The sequence below is a fragment of the Gastrolobium bilobum genome, unplaced genomic scaffold (assembly GCF_033153095.1).
Source record: "Gastrolobium bilobum isolate Gb01-03AN ecotype WA unplaced genomic scaffold, APGP_CSIRO_Gbil_v1 utg25206, whole genome shotgun sequence".
NCBI classification, from domain to species: Eukaryota; Viridiplantae; Streptophyta; class Magnoliopsida; order Fabales; family Fabaceae; genus Gastrolobium; species Gastrolobium bilobum.
Genome location: NW_026898734.1, coordinates 13,695 through 33,003, shown reverse-complemented (window position 1 = coordinate 33,003; position 19,309 = coordinate 13,695). Strand labels below are relative to the sequence as shown.

Here is a 19,309-nt window from a genome sequence, read left to right as displayed (position 1 = left end):
ATGTCACATTCTCTTAATTTATTATTCCGTAAATTGCTTCAGTATTAGAAGCTGAAACTTGAGGTCATTGTAAAAGAGTATACTAGCAAATAAAATTACATAAAGTTTTTAAAATGAGTTCTACATTTTTTTTGACAAGATTAAACAATTTTGGTTTTTTGATTTTTTGATTTTTTTATAAATGTATGACCCGAACGGGTCACCGGGTTTGGCTGGTTTTGTCCGGGTTTGACCGGGTCGATGCATGATCGATCCAATGCTTGACCCGACCCGGTCTGATGACCGGTTCGTCGGGTTCCGGGTAGACCCGGCCGGGTCGGGTTCAGTTTTATAACTATGGCATATGGTATGCAAACTTCAAAAGTCAATATATGGGCTTAAGCAAGCTTCCAGGAGCTGGTATCTTCGTTTTGATGAAGTCGTTAAGGATAACAGTTTTATCAAGAATGAGGATGAACCATGTGTCTACAAGAAGGTTAGTGGGAGTGCTGTTGTTTTCCTTGTGCTACATGTAGATGACATATTGCTCATTAGAAATGACATTCCCATGTTACAGTCCATAACGGTTTGGTTGTCTAAGAACTTCAACATGAAGGATATGTGAGAGGAAACCTATATACTAGGTATTAAGATCTATAGAGATAGATCCAAGAGGTTGCTGGGATTATTCCAATCCACGTACATAGACAAGATGCTAAAGAGGTTTAGCATGGATGGGTTGAAAAGGGGTTTTCTTCCTGTCGGTCATGGCATTCATCTCTCTAAGGCTATGTGTCCTAAGACACCTGCCGAAAGGGAACGCATGGAGAGGATTCCATATGCATCAGCAATTGGATCCATTATGTACGCCATGCTATGTACTAGACCAGACGTTTCTTATGCTTTAAGCATTACGAGCCGATACCAGTCTGACCCTAGAGAGAGTCACTGGACGGCCGTAAAGATAATCCTTAAGTACTTGAGAAGGACTAAGGAGTTGTTTCTGGTTTATGGTGGCAGTAATGAGCTGAAAGTGAAGGGGTTCACTGATGCTATCTTCCAGAGTGATAAAGACTACTGTAAATCTCAGTTAGGCTTTATCTACACCTTAAATGGTGGAGCAGTTTCTTGGAAGAGTTCCAAGCAAGAGACCACGATAGACTCTACTACTGAGGCAGAATACATAGCGGCTTTAGAAGCGGCTAAGGAAGCAGTCTGGATCAAGAAGTTTGTTGCAGAACTTGGAGTGGTTCCGAGCATTGTTGATCCAATACCTTTGTATTGTGACAACACTAGTGCTATAGCCCAGGGCAAGGAACCCCAGTCTCATCAAAGGTCCAAGCATGTGCTCCGCAAGTATCACCTCATCCGAGAGTTTATTGAAAGATTGGAGATAAAGATGGACTATGTCCTCACTGATAATAATTTAGCCGATTCTCTGACGAAGGGTCTCTCTCAGAGAAAACATGATAGTCATTGTGAGTATTTAGGCTTGACACGTCGATCTGATTGGATCTAGGCCAAGTGGGAGATTGTTAGTATATAGGTGTCCTAGAGACAAACTACTTTTTCATATGAACACCTTTTTCTATTTAGTATTTCATGATTAATAAATTTGAGCAAACTTTATCTTTATCATATTTATGTCTCGCCAATATTTTATTGTTAATATGCGTTTAAAGATAAAGACCCTAGGAATAGAACAGGTGTTCACTCGGGGATCTATGATAGGGATCATGATCATGAGGACTCGAGGACACTGAATGTCTATTACCTAAAATTTGTTCCTGGTCTTTGTAAGAACCTGCACCATTAAATTAGGAATTTAATTAATTAATTATGAGATTAATGAGTTAATTTCATAATTGACCCTTATAATTATGAGAAGGCTTAAATAATTATGGTAAGTGATTAATAATGTTGAAAGTCGTTTTTCTGACGAAAAGTGCAGATACCGGTTCTGCTCCACGGTATAAATGCATACGGATGAAGTATCTCGAAAAATTATGAAAAATGTGTATATGTCACTAGAATAATATATAGGACTAGCATAACAAGTTTCAAGTCAAAATAATGAGAATTGGTATCAGAACTAATACTGACTACGTAAAAGCGCGTACCGGCAAAGTACTGAGAAAAATAAAATAAAAATATGACAAATCCTAGAAAAACGGCTAGGTTCAGAATCCCAAGTTTGAGATTAAAACGATAAGCGTAGCTATTAATGCTAATATTGTGTGATTAGTTTAATGGACCTATATATATATATATATATATATATATATATATATATATATATATATATATATATATAATAGGCCCAAAACCCTAGGCCTTATTTTCATCCTACGTGAGACCCTTATTGCTGACTGCCTTCAGCTTTCGTCCTCCATTTGCCACCTTTATTTCTCCATAGAGAACCTTCAAGAGGTCACATTTCCTCTTGACTTCTTCACAAAAGCTTCATACTTGAGTGTGCTTGAGCCTTGAGTGTTTGAAAGGTGCTCCATTTCCGAGTTTAGTTTCTGAGTTTGAGAGGTCTTGAGGGCTGAGTTGAGGGTTCTCATTGTGTGGGCCATTGTTTTGTCTTGGTGGCTTTAAGGAACCATTTTTAAGTGTAAAAGAGCCAACTTGTGGTGCATTTTCGTGGTCCTTCTAAGTCAATGTTGTGTAGCTGTGTTGGAGGCTCCTAATCTGTCTCATTTTCTGAGTTTTGAGCACTTGAGGTATTCCATGATCACCTCTTTGTTATTTTCCTGATTTTAGCTTGTTTAATCCATTAAAAAGTGAAACTTTGATCATTTGAGTTAAGGACTGAGATTCTGAGTCTAAACTATGTTAATGAACATCTGTTTACGGAGTCTTTGGACTCCAAATCATGTTTGGACACTTAAAAATGGAATTATGCAGATGACAACTCGAGTTTCTGCATTCTATCTGATGAGTATTCGAATACTTTTCGTGTAGTATTCGAATACTTATCAAGGGGTAGTCGAATACTCCTTGCAGGAGTATTGGGATACTTCTTTGGGAAGAAAAGTATTCGGATACCTTGAAGAAATATTCGAATACTGGGTAGTATTCGGATACTGTGGGTAATGTATTCGAATACCTTGTGGTATTCAGATACTTAGTGAAAAGTATTTGGATACCTTGTGGTATTCGGATACTTAAGTGAAAGTATTCGGATACTTTCTGGAGACATGGAGTATTCGAATACTCATCGAGGAGTATTCGAATACCTCCTGCAGATTTAGTCTTAAATCACTTAAAATGAGTTGGAAAGCCTTAATCACTTAATGGAACCTTGGGCAATGATTATGGATGATTAATTATTGTATAAACAGACTGTGATTGTGCTGTTTGGTAACATTGAGCTTGCGTGGACTTGGCTTGGATTGATTGCTTAAGAGGTAAGTTTTTCGTGTCCTCGATTTAGCCATTGTTGGTTCCACCATACCCCATGGGGGGATGGTTTATATGCATGATGTGTTTTCATGTATTTATATTTGAAATGTTGTTGAGCTGTTATGTGCAAGTGCTTATAATATGCATGTATTGTTCCACCTAGATGGTAAGCCTGTGTATGTAGGAGACATACCATAGGGTGATTCTGTGGGTCAGTGCAAGTAGTGACTTGCACTGATTGTAGGTAATAGACGTATGTAAATCCTGTATTTCTCTGGCCAGTAGAATAGTTGACACACATGACATGATTATTCTGCTGCATTGCACTGATTTTCAAACTTATATTATATTACTGCTTTTGAACTTATATTGCACATGTAAGTGAGCTTAGGGTGGAGAAATCCTTGAGGACCCCTTGTCTTACTGAGATTTCTGTTTAGAGATCTCACCCCACGTTTGGGGCACACTTTCAGGTTCAGGTAACTCGAGGGTTGAGACCTCGGACGGCAGGATGCCGGAGCTGATGTGATATTGTGACACCCAAATTATGTTACACCCATGTGACACCCAGTCAATCTCACCGTTAGATCGCTTATGTTGATCCAACGGTTATATTTATTTCCATCTTTGTATGGTCATGATTTTCCAAATTTAATATTTTATATTTATTTCTACCTTTGTATGGTTATGATTTTCCATATTTAATGCTTTCACTTTAAATTTGGAAAATCATGACCATACAAAGATGGAAATAAATATAACCGTTGGATCAACATAAGCGATCTAACGGTGAGATTGACTGGGTGTCACATGGGTGTAACATAACTTGGGTGTCACAATATCCTATCCCATAGAATTATACTTGAAATTAAGTTTTGAAATTATAAATTTTACTTTACAATTCAAATTATCATATTTGGTAGGGGTGTTAACGGGCCGAGCTTTGATCTTAACGGGTCGAGCCGAGCCGAGCTTTGATCTTAACGGGTCGAGCCTGTATTTAATCGTGTCTGACTGGCCTTAGCCTGTTACCTGTTACGAATATAATATTGGTCTGTGGCCTGATTTATTTACAAACGAGCAGTGCACAGTGGAACAAATGAGTTTTTGTGGGTTTGTTTGTGTGAAGGAGGATGAAGGATAATATAGAACAGCACTAGTAATTCCATAAATATACATAAATTCAATATATATCCAAAAAGCATAATATAGAACAAAATCATTCAAAAAGTCTGTTAAACCAATAAAATAGGGTGAAATAAATTGATGAGAGAGAGTTATTACAAGTAGTATAAAAAGTATAAATAAATATTTATATACTAGGCTAGCCTGGGAGGCTCTAAGGCCGAGCTTCTGAATTAGAGCCTGAGACCTTTTTATTAAACGAGCTTTTATACAAGTCCAAGTCTGGTTCCAACACGAGCTTTTATTAAACGAGCTCAGGCCTTTACGAGTCGAGTCAAAGGCCCCTGGCTCGTTTACCACCCCTAATATTTGGTATGTATGTTTTAGAATTGAAATTTTAATCAAGAGTCTAATTTTGTGATATTAAAAAATAAATATATTATATTATTTCAATCCTGAATTTTTACTAAAACATTATAATTTTTTATACAAAATTTTTAAAAAATTATATTCCTATTCTTTTTTGAATGAGTGCAACAGATCGGATCGGACCTCAGCTAACCTCCTCATAAAAATTTGTAATTCCAATCACTAAGCCACATTAACTTATAAGCTGTATTGCTCATTTAAGGATAAGATATTATATATATTTTTAATGCCCACTTTACCCACATCTTTCCACAGCCTTAGGTTATAATGTCAACAAACTCCCCCCCCCCCCCCCCCCCCAACTTTACTATTGTTGAGATTGTGATTTTTTTTTTTATAAAAATAGAACAAATATATGTTTAATCTAATTAAAATATACAAAATACAAGTTTAGATAAAATTATCAAAAATAAAATAAAATAAATTTATATTTAATTCAAATATAATTAAATTATGAATTATTATATATATGAAAAAATATTTTTTTCTTACAACAGGAGATAAAGTTATCTTTTGCAATCTCAAAACACTTTTTCTTGCAACAATAGATAAAGTTATTTCATAGTCTCCTACAACTCCAAACGACATTATTTTGGAGTTTAGGAAAAATAATTCTGATTGGTTTATATATATATATATATATATATATATATATATATATATATATAAACCAATCAGAATTATATATATATATATATATATATTCATTGGTTTATAATTTTTTTAGAATTTAAATTTTATAATATTTTTATTTAATATATTCTAATTAGTTTAAATTTATATTGGATATATTTTTTAGAATTAAATTATATATTTCAATGAATTTATGTATTAAATTTTTAAATAAAAAAAAATATCGAATTCTTATAATTTTAAATCAAATTATATGTAAAAAAGTAAAAAAAATTATTTTTTAAAATCATTGATAAAAATTTTAAATATTATTTTATAATTTATATTATTTTTTATTTTTAAAGATATATTATTGCTTTCGAGGAGAAAAATAGTTTAAATTGTTGTATATATAATAATTCTATTAAATTTATATTGAATATATAAAAAATAGAATAATAAAAGTATTAAAAGTAATAAATTTCTATAGCTTAGTAATAGTGAGTGTTACAAGTTTCCATGAAGAGGTTTTGAATTTGGAGTGGGACTACATTTTAACCCGTCAAATATTTTTGGCACTGATCATTTATCAAAGACATAATTTTATGAAAACTAGACACGTAATTTAACAAAACAAGTTCTATTGAAAAATTATATTTATAATAACTTAATTTTTTTATTTAACAATTTATATGTAATAATTTTATACATTCTTAATAAAATATTTAAAATAATAGAATTTCAATTTAATTAAGAATTAAAATTTTACATTCTAATTTTTTAATTGGTTCAAACATAAAATGTAGCTTCTTAATCAATTCTAATCTTGACAAAATCAAAATTAGAATTTTAAACCTTATTTCCAATTATCTGATCCTACACAATCGGGCCTTTACTAAACCCAACTGTCATCCTAGCACTTGTCCCTGTCTGTTTCGGGCTTTCGGGCCTTTATAAAAGTTGAATTCATATACAATTTGCACGGTCATAAATTTTTCAGTAGATATAAGCTTGTATGCCTTCTGAATATGTATCATGTCAGGTTTCCAGGGTAGCCAAGCATATTAGCGTTCACAAGCCATTTTTGACTTAGCCTAAGAAATATTTGACAATATATTTTAACCAAGATTAATTAATTAAGGGAAGGGCACTAGCCACTAAGACAAGTGAAAGCAAAAAGTATGCGCTAGGCAAAGTGGGAAATTTTTTTTTTATACTCAATCAATATACAAGATATTTTATTCCAATGTCATTGATAACATATGTGAAATAAAAATATTGGCACTTAGAGAAGCATATTCTCACTTTGTTGATATCAAATGATTTGTCTGGAGACTTAAAACTCACAGCACAAACTTAGTCAAGTCATATATGCTTGAAGCACTAAGCATCATTAAGATATGGCTTTAACAAGCACAAGCTTTTTACGAAGTTGTTTCATATCATAGCACAACAAAAACTGAAATCATTCAAATTTTAACCTGTTTAACTAGTGGGTAGCAAAGAAAAGTTAAACCATGTTAACAAAACTTATGCGTTAACAATTAATTGCTATTTCATCAAACCATACACTCCATTAGAATATCTCATAATATCATGATTATATATTAGAATAATTCATTGCATCGTAGTAGATTACTTAATAATAATTTCTATATTCCTTTATAGGCCGGGTTTACCTATTTATATAATTAGGATTGGAAGTTTTCTATATTAACATATGTAGGGTGTGCATGACAACCATTCTATTCCCTAGCACTGTTTCTGAAAAGAAACAATTCTTTTCTATTTCTGTGCTTTGGAACAGTTTCTGAGAAAAAAAATGTGTTTGATAACATGTTCTATTTTTATTCCAAGAATGAGAATTATGTTTGAAAACATAACAAATAATATAATAAAAAATAATTCCTATTAAATATAAAAAAATTTCGAATCATCACTTTCATATGATGTGATTGTGGTGGTGGTGGCGGTAGGGGTGGCATGGTGGTGGTGGCGACAACGGCAGTACGGTAGTGGTGGTGGCAGTGACGTGGTGATGGTGGTGACAGCAGTGGTTGCGACGATAGCGGTGATAATGGTGGCGGCGACGGTGGTAGTGGTGGGGATGGCAGTGGCTGCGACAATGGTGGTAGGAATGGTGGTTGGTGACGACAACAATGGTAGCTGTGGCATGGTGGTGGTGGTTGTGATGGCATCATGGTGGTGGTGGCAGTGGCTGCGGCGATGGCGGTAGGTGACAATGGTGGTGGTGGCGGCGGCGGGGGTGGTGGCAATGGCGTGATGATGGTAGTTGCGGGGGTGGTGTAATGGTGGTGGTGGTGGTTGGTGGCGGTTGTAGTGGTTGCGATAATGGTAGTGGTGGTTGGTGACAGTGATGGTAATGGTAGTGGTGGCGTCATGGAGGTGGTAGTGGTGGTGATGGTGGTGGTGACACTGGCATTGTGATGGTGGTGGTGGCGGTGACGACAGTGGTTGCGATGATGGTGGTGGTGGTTGATGGCGGTAGTGGTGATGGTGGTGGTGGTGGTGGCGACGATGGTAGTTGTGGTGGTGGTGGTGATGGTGGTAGTGATGGGTGGAGGTGGTGGTGATGGTGGCAGTGGCATCGTGGTGGTGGGGGTGGTGACGACAGCACTAATGGAACAACGGCGGCGGCAGCGATGGCGGCAACGGTCGTGTCGGGATGATGGTGGTGGTGATGATGATGGTAGAGGTGGAGGGTGATTGAGAGAGATAAGTGTTTCTCATTTTGTGCCCGAGAACAAAAATGCAGAATTTTTTTGATTCTTTTTTCTGTTCCCCAGCACAAAAATTAAACCGGTTCATCCCGGGAACAAAAAAATAAATCGATTTTACCAAACGAGTTTTCTATCCATTTCTGTTACTGGGAACATAAATTTAAAAAAAAAAAATTGATTCCCAGAAGGTTGTGATATGCACCCGTAGAGTCTGGTATTTTGACTTCTGTGTAATATAATATTTTTTTCTAATATTGTGGCCAAGTGGTGTTAAGACTAACTTGTGCATACTTCTATCAATTTACCTCTTCAATCCGGTCAAAAGTGGAGGATTTACAATGATATTTTTTATCATCTAATTTCAAATAATATAATGATTTGATATTAAGATTTTTTAAAAAAAAAAAATTAATAGTAGTAGCGTTCCCGGGCCTCGAAAGGCTAGAAGGATGCTAGACAAAAGTGAATAAGCGTGTCACAATTAATTCAATTGGATGAACTAATATCAAGTGTGGTTTGCGTTTTAAACATTCAGGTTTCGGCAGAAAGTGGGGGATGAATCTTGTTATGGGGATAGACAAAATAGCACTTACAACTAAGGCTATTATACTATGTTATTGGTTTATATCATTATTTAATGGGAAAAAAGTTTGTGCTTTTAAAGAATACAAATTGTATTCTTTTAATTTTTAACATTATGTATTACGGGTAGTATATAGTTATAAGAGTAAATACCATTTTTGGTCCTTAACAAAAAACACGGTCTCCATTTTAGTCCCTTACAAAAATAAATTAGTCAGATAGTCCCTAACAAATTCAAAGTGGACCCATTTCACTTAAGCAAGGACTCGAGTTCGAGACCTTGTGTATGCAGAAAATTCTCGCTGGGAGACTCACCTGCCAATGCTAGGTAACCTACCCGGGTCGGACTGGACATAGTCGGGGCGAAGCCCCGGAAACCAGTGGAGCAATCCAAAAAAAAAAAGTGGACCCATTCAGTTGAAATCGCGGTCCCTCACAAATTCAAAAAAGACTCATATTAGTCCCTCAAAAGGACTAAAATGGGTCCACTTTGAATTTGTTAGGGACTAACTGACTAATTTATTTTTGTAAGGGACTAAAGTAGGGACCATTTTTTGTTACGGACCCAAAATGGTATTTACTCTAGTTATAATATGAAAAATTGTTTTTTTTTTCTCTCCTCAGTCACTTCAGCTGAAGAGAGAAACAAAATAACTTTTCATATTATAATTATGTATTACCCGTAGTATATAGTATAAAAAACTAAAAAGATACAACTTGTGTCCTTTAAAAGGATACACGCTTAACCCTTATTTAATATATTTATGATATAATTTAATAAAAATTTAGTTTAATTCATTAACCGATTTGAGCTTAATAACATTGTTTAAAACAATATAGGTAGAAGAATTTGTCAAATTGAAAAGTGAAATTGAATTAATAGTACATACAATATTGCAACTAAACACTTTTCTCTTCCTTTTAAGTTGTCTTTGTCTTAGCTATAGAACTTCTTTACAACTCACAATTGAATATTTTCAATATTCTCCTCAACTATGAGGTTCAACATCATACTTCAACTAAAGGCAACTTGAACGGAAGTCTCTTCTCTTCAAATATTAGAGCCACACTAGCCATTTCTGTGGCCCCCAACATTATACTTCACCTAAGGGCAACTTCTACGGAAGTCTCTTCTCTTCAAGTGTTAGAACCACACTAGCCTTTTGTGGCCTTGATACCATTATTACGAACGGTACGGGTGAGCCCAAAATCTTTAAAAAGGATTCTTCCACCAATGGGTAAAACGATAAACTACAATAAGTGAGATGACCTCACACCTCAACCTAAAACCTTAAGACTATATCTTTATGGATCTTTTACACTTATATAATTATCACTTTGTTCATTTCTAACCAATATGGAACTTCTTTACAACTCATACTAGCCATTAGGGGTGTGCAAAAAACTGATTCATTTGTCCTGCCTTTGATCTGACCTTGACCTGACCCATAAATATCTATTTTTTTAACTGGGTTTAAATACTGACCCACTTTTATTTGGGTCATTTTTAGACCTGACATATTTTAATAATGATCCATTGACCTAAAACTTGACCCAAACCCATTATGTGAAAAAAAACGAAAAAGAAAATCACAATTACGTTAAAAGAAAGTTTTAACGTAAAACAATTACGTCAAACTTTTTTACAGGAAATATTTCCATCAATATTTTTTACAAAAAATATTTTATCACAATTTGTGACTAAAAACATTTCTGTAAAAAAATTTGACGGAAAATATTTTTGTCAACTTTTTTTATGGAATCTAAATTTCGTCAAAATATTTCACAAAAAAATATATTTATCAAAAATTTCGACGAAACACATTCCATCAAAAAATTTTGACAAAAAAAAATTTCATCAAAATTCTTTACAGAATTCAAATTTTGGCGAAATTTTTCGACGGAAATATTTTCGTTAAATTTTTTGACAAAAAAAAAAAAAATTCATCAAAATTTTTAGCGAAACACATTTTCAACTAAATATTTTCGTCAAGTTTTTTGATATAAAACATTTCCATTAAAATTTTCAACGGAACACATTTCTGTCAAAAAATTTCGTAAAAATTATTGCCAAAAAATATTTCGATAACAAATTTTGACGGAAAAAATATTCTATCAAAATTCTTTAGAGAATCTAAATTTTGTCGAAAGTTTCGAATGAAAAATTTCCCTCAAAACAATTTCCGTCAAAATTTTCATCAAAACACATTCATATCAAAATTTTGAACGAAAAACATTTCGTCAAAATTTTTGACGAAATTCTTTTTTAGTTCAAAATTTTGAACTAAATATTTTCGTCAAGTTTTTTGATATAAAACATTTCCATCAAAATTTTCAACGGAACACATTTCTGTCAAAAAATTTCGTAAAAATTATTGCCAAAAAATATTTCGATAACAAATTTTGACGGAAAAAATATTCTATCAAAATTCTTTAGAGAATCTAAATTTTGTCGAAAGTTTCGAATGAAAAATTTCCCTCAAAACAATTTCCGTCAAAATTTTCATCAAAACACATTCATATCAAAATTTTGAACGAAAAACATTTCGTCAAAATTTTTGACGAAATTCTTTTTTCGTTTAAAACATTTGATGGAGGAAATCATTTTCGTCAAAACTTTTGACGAAAACTAAATTTCGTCGAAAATTTCGATAGAAAATTTATTTTTGTAAAAAATTTCATTAGAGAAAAAATTTTGTCGCTTTTCGACAAAAAGTATTCCAACGAAAAAATAATTTTGTGACGAAATTTTTGTCGTTTGTAACGTAATTTTATATTATATCGTTGTTAAAATTAGTGATTTGTCATCTTAAGATGAGAAGAGCGTTCTCTCATCCTTTACTTTTCATTAATTTTCACTAATTTTGCTTCACATGTGCAGGGGCTTAAAATTACATTCCTTTAATATCAAATTTATTATAAAATTTATATATTTTAAAACAAATAAATAATTAAGTTACATGAGTTTAAAAATAAATCAATAAATATAAAAAAATCAAATTAAAAACATATTTTGAAACCAAGTCAAAAATGGGTCAGGTCAGATTTGACCCACTTCAGAAACCAAGTCAGACCCACTTCAGAAACCAAGTCAGGTTAGATCGAACCCGATTCTGAACTAGTTCAAAAAAATTCAAACTAAGTCAGACCTGACTTGGATCAAATTAAAGCGGGTCGGGTCAAAATACCTGACCTATAAAAACTAAGTTGGGACGAGTCGGCACAAAAACCTGACCCGACTTAACCCATGCACACCCCTACTAGCCATATCTTCACCACTAGGGGTGAAAGTGGGCTGGGCTGGGCCAAGCTTTGTCCCGAAAAGTCCAAGCCTACGTTAAAAATTTAAATTTGGCCTTGCCTAAACCTAGTACGAGTCTAACTGTTAGCCTGTCTTGGCCCGTTTATAAAAAAACAAATGGTCTGGCCCAGCCCGTTAGCCTGTTAATTTTTAACTTCCAAGCAGAACCATGAATCAACTTTACACAATACTCAAATTATGTTGCTAAACCAAAAATCATAATTTGAACGTCCAAACAGAATCATGAATCACAACAAAACTCATACAATCTACATTTAAGTCACTCTCAAAAGCAAAATGTTCAAACAAAATAACAAATATTTCATCAGATCCAACAAACAAATCCATACTATGTAAATTAAAATAACTACATGAATCCAACAAACACATCATAATGCTTGTAGTAAGTATAACCTCTCCCAAAAACCTTTTAATAATATATTCATATACACAATCTAATATACTGAGATGTTGATTCTTCCTATATAAAAAATAAAGTCAAATTTCTATTAAAATATAATCGAATGTAATTAAGTTATAAATAATTGCAATTGATTAAATTTATATCTTTTGTTTTTTCTTCAAGGCATACTTATTATATTTTATTTTATTTGAAATAAATAGTACAATATAGGCCGGCTTGTAGACTTATAGGCCAGACCTTGTGAAAGTGAGCCTACGGCGTTTTTATTAAACAAGCTTTTTCAAAGCCCAAGTTTGGCCTGTTTTACGAAGTGTACTAGATCAGGTCTGGCGTGACGTAGGTCAAGCCGTAGGCCCCTGTAGGCCGGCCCGGCCCACTTTCACCCCTATTCACCACTAGCCAATATTCGTTAAATACTCTTGAAATGAAACATGTTATGAAATGACACAAAGAAAAAGTTATGAAAGCAAATGAAAATTTATAAAAGACAAATTATACATATAATGCTGCTACTAGTCTAACTCACTTTTAAACTTATATCTAATAAATTTTATGTATGATTAGTTCTTAACATATCGAAGTCTTTTTATCAAGTAATAATAAGTTAGATTCTAGTCGTCGTATCTCATAGAAGAGCAACAAAAACTTGAAAGATTTATACTTCCTAGATCATGTATATAATTATAAAATACTAAATAATATAAAATCAAAGTTGAGATTATGTGTACCTTGTTGGATTATCACAACGTTGGAGGAAAGAAGAGACTACATGCAAGGATCTTCTTCTCTATAACCTTTTCCAAAAGTGGCAGCCTCATCGATAGGATGAGAGTATAAATGCTCATAGGACTTAGAGCCCGTTTGGATGGGCTTTTTTTTCTTCAAAAACTGCTTTTTTTAAGAAAAAAAAGCACTTCTCGAAAAAAGTCTGTTTGGATGCCAGCTTTTAAAAAAAGTAGAAGTCGTAAAAAAAGTCAAAAACCTACTTTTTTCGGAAGCTAAAAATTTTAACTTTTAAAAAAAGCAAAAGTCAAAAGCCAAATATTTTTTTTTCAAAAATCAAATATTTTAAAAAAAAATCTAAATAGCTGTAACTTTTATAGGAAGTACTTTTAAAATAAGGAAGTGATAAAAAAGGCTTTCTTAAAAAGCCAATACAAACGCACCCTTAATCTCAATATAAATAGGCTAGAGAGGGGACCTAGCCAAATATCCTGAAAAGAGATTGTGTCCACTGGGTTCATCCATCACAGAAAATCAGGGTCACACTAAAGCCTATACCGCTGCCTAACTAAGTCCAATACCAACAGATGTGATAAGCCCAACTCAACATGATCACAATAAGCAAACCAAATAATAGAATTGGAATATCCATTAACCCAATTAATTTTAAAACACAACTATTTAATTAATATTGCCCACATAAATAAAATTTTCCAACATTTTCCCACTTGGGCTATATTATTAATTTGATATATTTTTGAGAATAACTTTATTTTTAAAACGATTGTATCGGGTAAATGACTAAATTATTTTATGTGGCAATGATTTTGAAAAACAATGTTCCAATTCCAACATCTCAACACAATTCAATCCAACGTAACCTTGTCATAGGAACATAGCGGTCAATATACCGAAAATATCATAGCATATGACCTTCCATATTCACATACAATAAGTATTACATCTTCATGAATTATGGGCCTAATAGTGTAGTAAGAATTTGGTGCCAAAATATGATCAGCAATATAACACACTGATTCTTATCGGTCCTCAATATAATTTCTCAACAACATTAAATTACATTAATGCAATTTCTAACCAACATGAAATTATACTCCATAATGCAATTTCTAAACAATATGAAATTACTTTTTTAATTCAATTTCTTAACAATATGAAATTGAATTAACGCAATTTCCAAACGACATGAAATTGCTCAGGTTAAATAAATTTACTTGTCATAATACAACATGAGATCTCAAAAGTTATGACATCCAAATATCTTTAAGCTCACAGTATGCTTAAAGATACTATTTCATACATATATTTCTCAGTTGTCAGGAGAAATAACAATAATGATTAGCATTAATAAAATTTAAACAAAAGTCCCAAATATAATTGTCAGTTTGCATACAAAAGTGACTAGAAAAGCAAATTGAATATAACTCCACTGATCAAGGGAATTAAAAGAATCTAAAACTCATGTTCTATATATAAAGAAGGCTACTTCAAGATAAAAAAAACTCTTGTTTCGTTAACATCTGACTGAAAAATAAAATGTCATCTTCACAAAGTACTAAGAATATACATCTACTCCTACTTACTTACATATAGATGCATTGGTCAAATTTATTTAAAAATTAATTTACAGGAACTAACAAAAATTTACTGTTAAGGCAAAACAAATGCATCATAATAAACTATAGGGCAAAATACAGCTTTAATTAAGGCAAGTTATTATAACGAGACCAACAAAACAATACATTCCCCTTTGGGCAGAATGCATATACCAAGGTTTAAACCAAGGTCAGAGCCTCATATGAATCAATTAATGAGCATACACTGGCTTTAGAGATTTGTCCCTTTTGAGCAAATAGATCACCTAGACCAATGCACTCTCAATAACTCTATCTTCAACAAACCTCCAATTAAAACACACAATAACCCCCTTTGGATACGAAATTGTATTAAATAACTAGAGGCATTACTAAATCACAAAGAAATTTCCATGAATCAATACAAGCAATCACACTTTGATGGTATTCACCTGTAGTAATTCATAAAAGCTCTTGCACATCTTGCCCAAAATCATGATGCATTCCACAAGAAGGTGTAACACCTTTACTAATCATGAATTTAAATACATTAGCATTTTTTTTAAAAAAATTGCACTTAAACAGTTCAAGTGGAAGCATACAACTCAATAAATAAAAATATTCTATAAATTATACATCTCTATTCCTTATAATTTGACATAGTCAATAACTCAACAATGGCATGCTTGTTGTTTATGGCAAAAAAAATAATTGATTGATATACACAACGCAATAAGATTAAATTTGGGCAACAACAAAATAATTTATATATCAGAAACCCCCTTTGGGCAAGGAATATAATATACAAATATTTTCTAACAAATGAGGATTTGAATAACAAGGCGAATTACATACAATTATAAAAATTCATCCCCTTGGGCAGATAGATTTTTAAATTATACATATTTCTCTATAATACCACATCTAATTTAAAAATAATTTATCCCCTTTGGGTAGATATATACTTTTGAATTACGTAATCTCATCAATAATTTCTTCATGCAATTTTCCAAATTATTATATGTAACAACCCCCTTTGGGTAGGTAATTAACATATAATAATTCAAAATAATAGATCCACAACAATGTCCAATAACATGAAACATTTCACAACATGTATTTCTAACAATATGAAACACTTCACAACATGTGTTTCTAGAAATCATATTGGCTTGCATTTGTCAACCAATAAAATTTGCCATAAAAATTCAGCATTTAACATTAAAGTATAAGACAAAATACTTATTATGCTTAAGTAGGAGAAAATTATATATAATTGTCTAAAATTTATCTCCTTTGGGAAAATAAATTTTATAAATTATATATTTTCGTAATTCTAAAATAAAGGCATCACATGTAAGCAGTGGTAGACCCAAGAAATTGTATTTATGTTTGCACATTTAGTGTCAGGGGTTCGGAGACAGCCCCCCCGATTTTTTTTAAAAAAAAGCTCTTGCCATGCACAAGATCCATGGAAGGGTATATGGTAGATAGCCTTATCTTACATTTGCAAAAGATTAAATATAAGAATTGAAAATTTGACTTTTGGGTACATGACCACAACACCAACCATTAAGACAAGAGAAAGTAACAACTTAGTAAATCTAAACTAAGTTAACTATACTATTAACATATGGGTACCCAGTAGTGGTGACCACGGCTACATTTAGATGGTCTTTATCATATAGACAAAGAAACATAGTATAAGGAAAACCACGTCTATAAATAGAGAAAAATTTGAAAATCAAATAGCATATACTAATACAAGAAACTAGAATCAAATCAAAGGCAGTTCAATTGGTTTGTGAAGCACAGTCCAAAGAAAGTAGGTGGTTCAGACATTTTATCAAACAAGCGATAGGCAATTCACTAAATGTTATACCATAACAGATAACACAATGCTGTCTATAATCCAATCATTATTGAAAGCAAAAAATTTCTTTAAGAAACATGTCAAATTTGAGCAAAACAAGTTACAACAATCGATGAAAAATAGTAATAAAATAAATAAAATAAAAAGAGTAAAAGGAGGTGAATACTGTCATATCTTGATTAAGACAGAGTAAGGAACACATGGTTTAAGAATTAACTATCCTCACAGAAGCTGACCCACATGGTTCTTTGACTCCACTATTATTTCTTCTAATCTGATTTCCTAGACTGGAGTTTCTAATGAAATCACAAAGAACTACATATTTTAAAAATGCCTCCACAGTCGCACAAATATAAGCACAAGGATATTAATTTCAAGAATGTAGTAAAACATGTCTATTGTTCAAACATACAGGTTACAAGTAATTGAGAGACCGAACACATTTGGTTACTTATAAGTTGGCAACTCCAAAAGAAAAACGGATCAGTTTTTTAATAGAAAAAATAGTTACTTTTACAAGTTACTGTCTGCACTTGCCCACATAGGCAATAGTGCAGGTCCGCCATTGCATGTAAGAATTACAACTAATGTCACACCCTTTATATGATCTAAAGATTCTTAATATATAATTGAAATAATTAAGGGTATTGAGGCTAATCCCTAATTAAATAGATTATATGGATCACTTGACATTAATTAAATTCCAAACCCAAATTATTGCTCCAAACCATAGGAAATAATCTTAAATGTAAAAAATATTCAAAATATTCATATTAATATTACATGTATAAAGAAAACATAAAGTAACATATACAATCAAATCATAAGAATACATGACATAAAAGTTTGCTTAATTTAATTCACACGGTGCATAAATATTAACCTTCAGTTATGGGTTTAGAACCTGTTATACCCATTTATCATCCTATTGCCACATGCAATTAATGCTAAATTATATAGTAGCTTTACTCCTTTTTATTCAATAAAATGAACCAACAACACCTCCAAATAAAGTAAATATTAATTTTTATATGTTAAGCTATAATCAAGAACCTCAATTACTGCAAAATATGATTAATTGCATTTAATTAATTGTTAGTCACAAGTCACGATGCAATAGCCGGCAATCAATGAGCCTAAAAACATTGCAACAACATTTAACAATGAAGGTGAACTAGACATAAATGTGCCAATTAAATAAAATATGGAAGAACCATATAGCCAAATGAAATATGAAACCAATTTCACTAAATGCAAAATGTGAAAACCCACTAAAATGTCCCCAAAAGGACAAAGTTTATTAATTATGGGACCTACCCATGTGAACCTATTTCAAAAAAGTGTGCAAAACTCCAATTGATTTTCACTTATTTCACTAAAATCAAAACCAAAGGTCCAATAATTTAAAGGGCCAAATCAGATATGAAATTTAAATTACGAAAAATAACATGTCAGCCAAAACGAATATCGAAACTTTAATGATTAAAGCCCAACAACAATGCCAGTAATGTAATATCAAAAGAATATCACAAATAAGAGTAATTAGGCAAATAGAAAAAGGAAAAGCAATAAAGATTTGCGTATATAGTACCGTATAAAGGATGCCAATTTCTACCACAAAATCAGCATTTAAGATTATTCAAATATAAAATAATACGAAAGTCAAGGGCATGGCTTTAATACTTTAAGCTCACATATACAAAGCATTAGCAATTAATGCATGAGCGGCATAACTATACAAAGACAATAATAGTGTAACAATAATACGTTCACTAAAGTCATGGAAATCAGAAATTCAGTCAAAACATTAAACATGGAATTTCACAACTTAAACAGTACATAAATAGTACTAAGGTCCAAAAAAAATTAAATGTAGAGATCCAATCAAAATTTTCAACCCACATTGAAAAAATAAACCTAATCCAATAATAATCCACCGAAATAACTATAACAGTTCACAAATATATTAGAAATCTAGTTCTCAAATATCACGGAACCAAATGTGAAAAAACAAAAGTCTAAATGGATTTCAGAGTGACATGAAAATGAAGGTAATAGTGTTACTGCTTAAAACTTATTTTCATGGAAACCAAAATCCAATTCTAAAAACTAAAATTTCACGAAACTATAAATCTGTTACAGATACAACATTGGTTGGGCCAACTCATGATGCCATCAGCCTTGGAAGGCCCATTAGGAAGAAGGAAAGCCCAACATGGATGAAAGATTACAATTGTAGCTGAGTAGTAGATGAAATAGTTAAACTCATTAGCTTGTGATTGTATTGTAGCACACATGGAGTAGTTATAGGATGACATGTGGCATTGGTTGTTTGTCGGTTAGGAGCATTCGTGTAAAGCATTTGGGTACATATAGATACTGTTCTGTACATGCAAAGATCCATCTGAATAAAAACTTGAGTTACCTTTTTCTTAAAATCTCTCCTTCCTCTTCTTCTCTGATACAATTCGTATCATCTGGTGCTTTCATCTGAACTTCGTTATCACCATGCGGATT

At 32.4% G+C, this 19,309-nt stretch overlaps 1 protein-coding gene across 1 annotated transcript; it reads left to right on the top strand.

The window, feature by feature from the left end:
• Positions 1 to 769: 769 nt before the first annotated feature.
• Positions 770 to 19,035, top strand: LOC133283623 (secreted RxLR effector protein 161-like). Its single transcript, XM_061480506.1, has 2 exons — positions 770 to 1,427; positions 18,935 to 19,035. The coding sequence occupies exons 1-2, from the start codon at positions 770 to 772 to the stop codon at positions 19,033 to 19,035; spliced, it is 759 nt and encodes a 252-aa protein (XP_061336490.1).
• The last annotated feature ends 274 nt before the right edge of the window (positions 19,036 to 19,309 follow it).

Excerpts from the sequence above, each read along its gene's own strand:
- LOC133283623 (XM_061480506.1), top strand. The coding sequence starts at position 770 with ATGTGTCCTAAGACACCTGCCGAAAGGGAACGCATGGAGAGGATTCCA. Across the intron at positions 1,428-18,934 it reads AGCCGATTCTCTGACGAAGG|ATACAACATTGGTTGGGCCA; the intron begins GTCTCTCTCAGA and ends AATCTGTTACAG.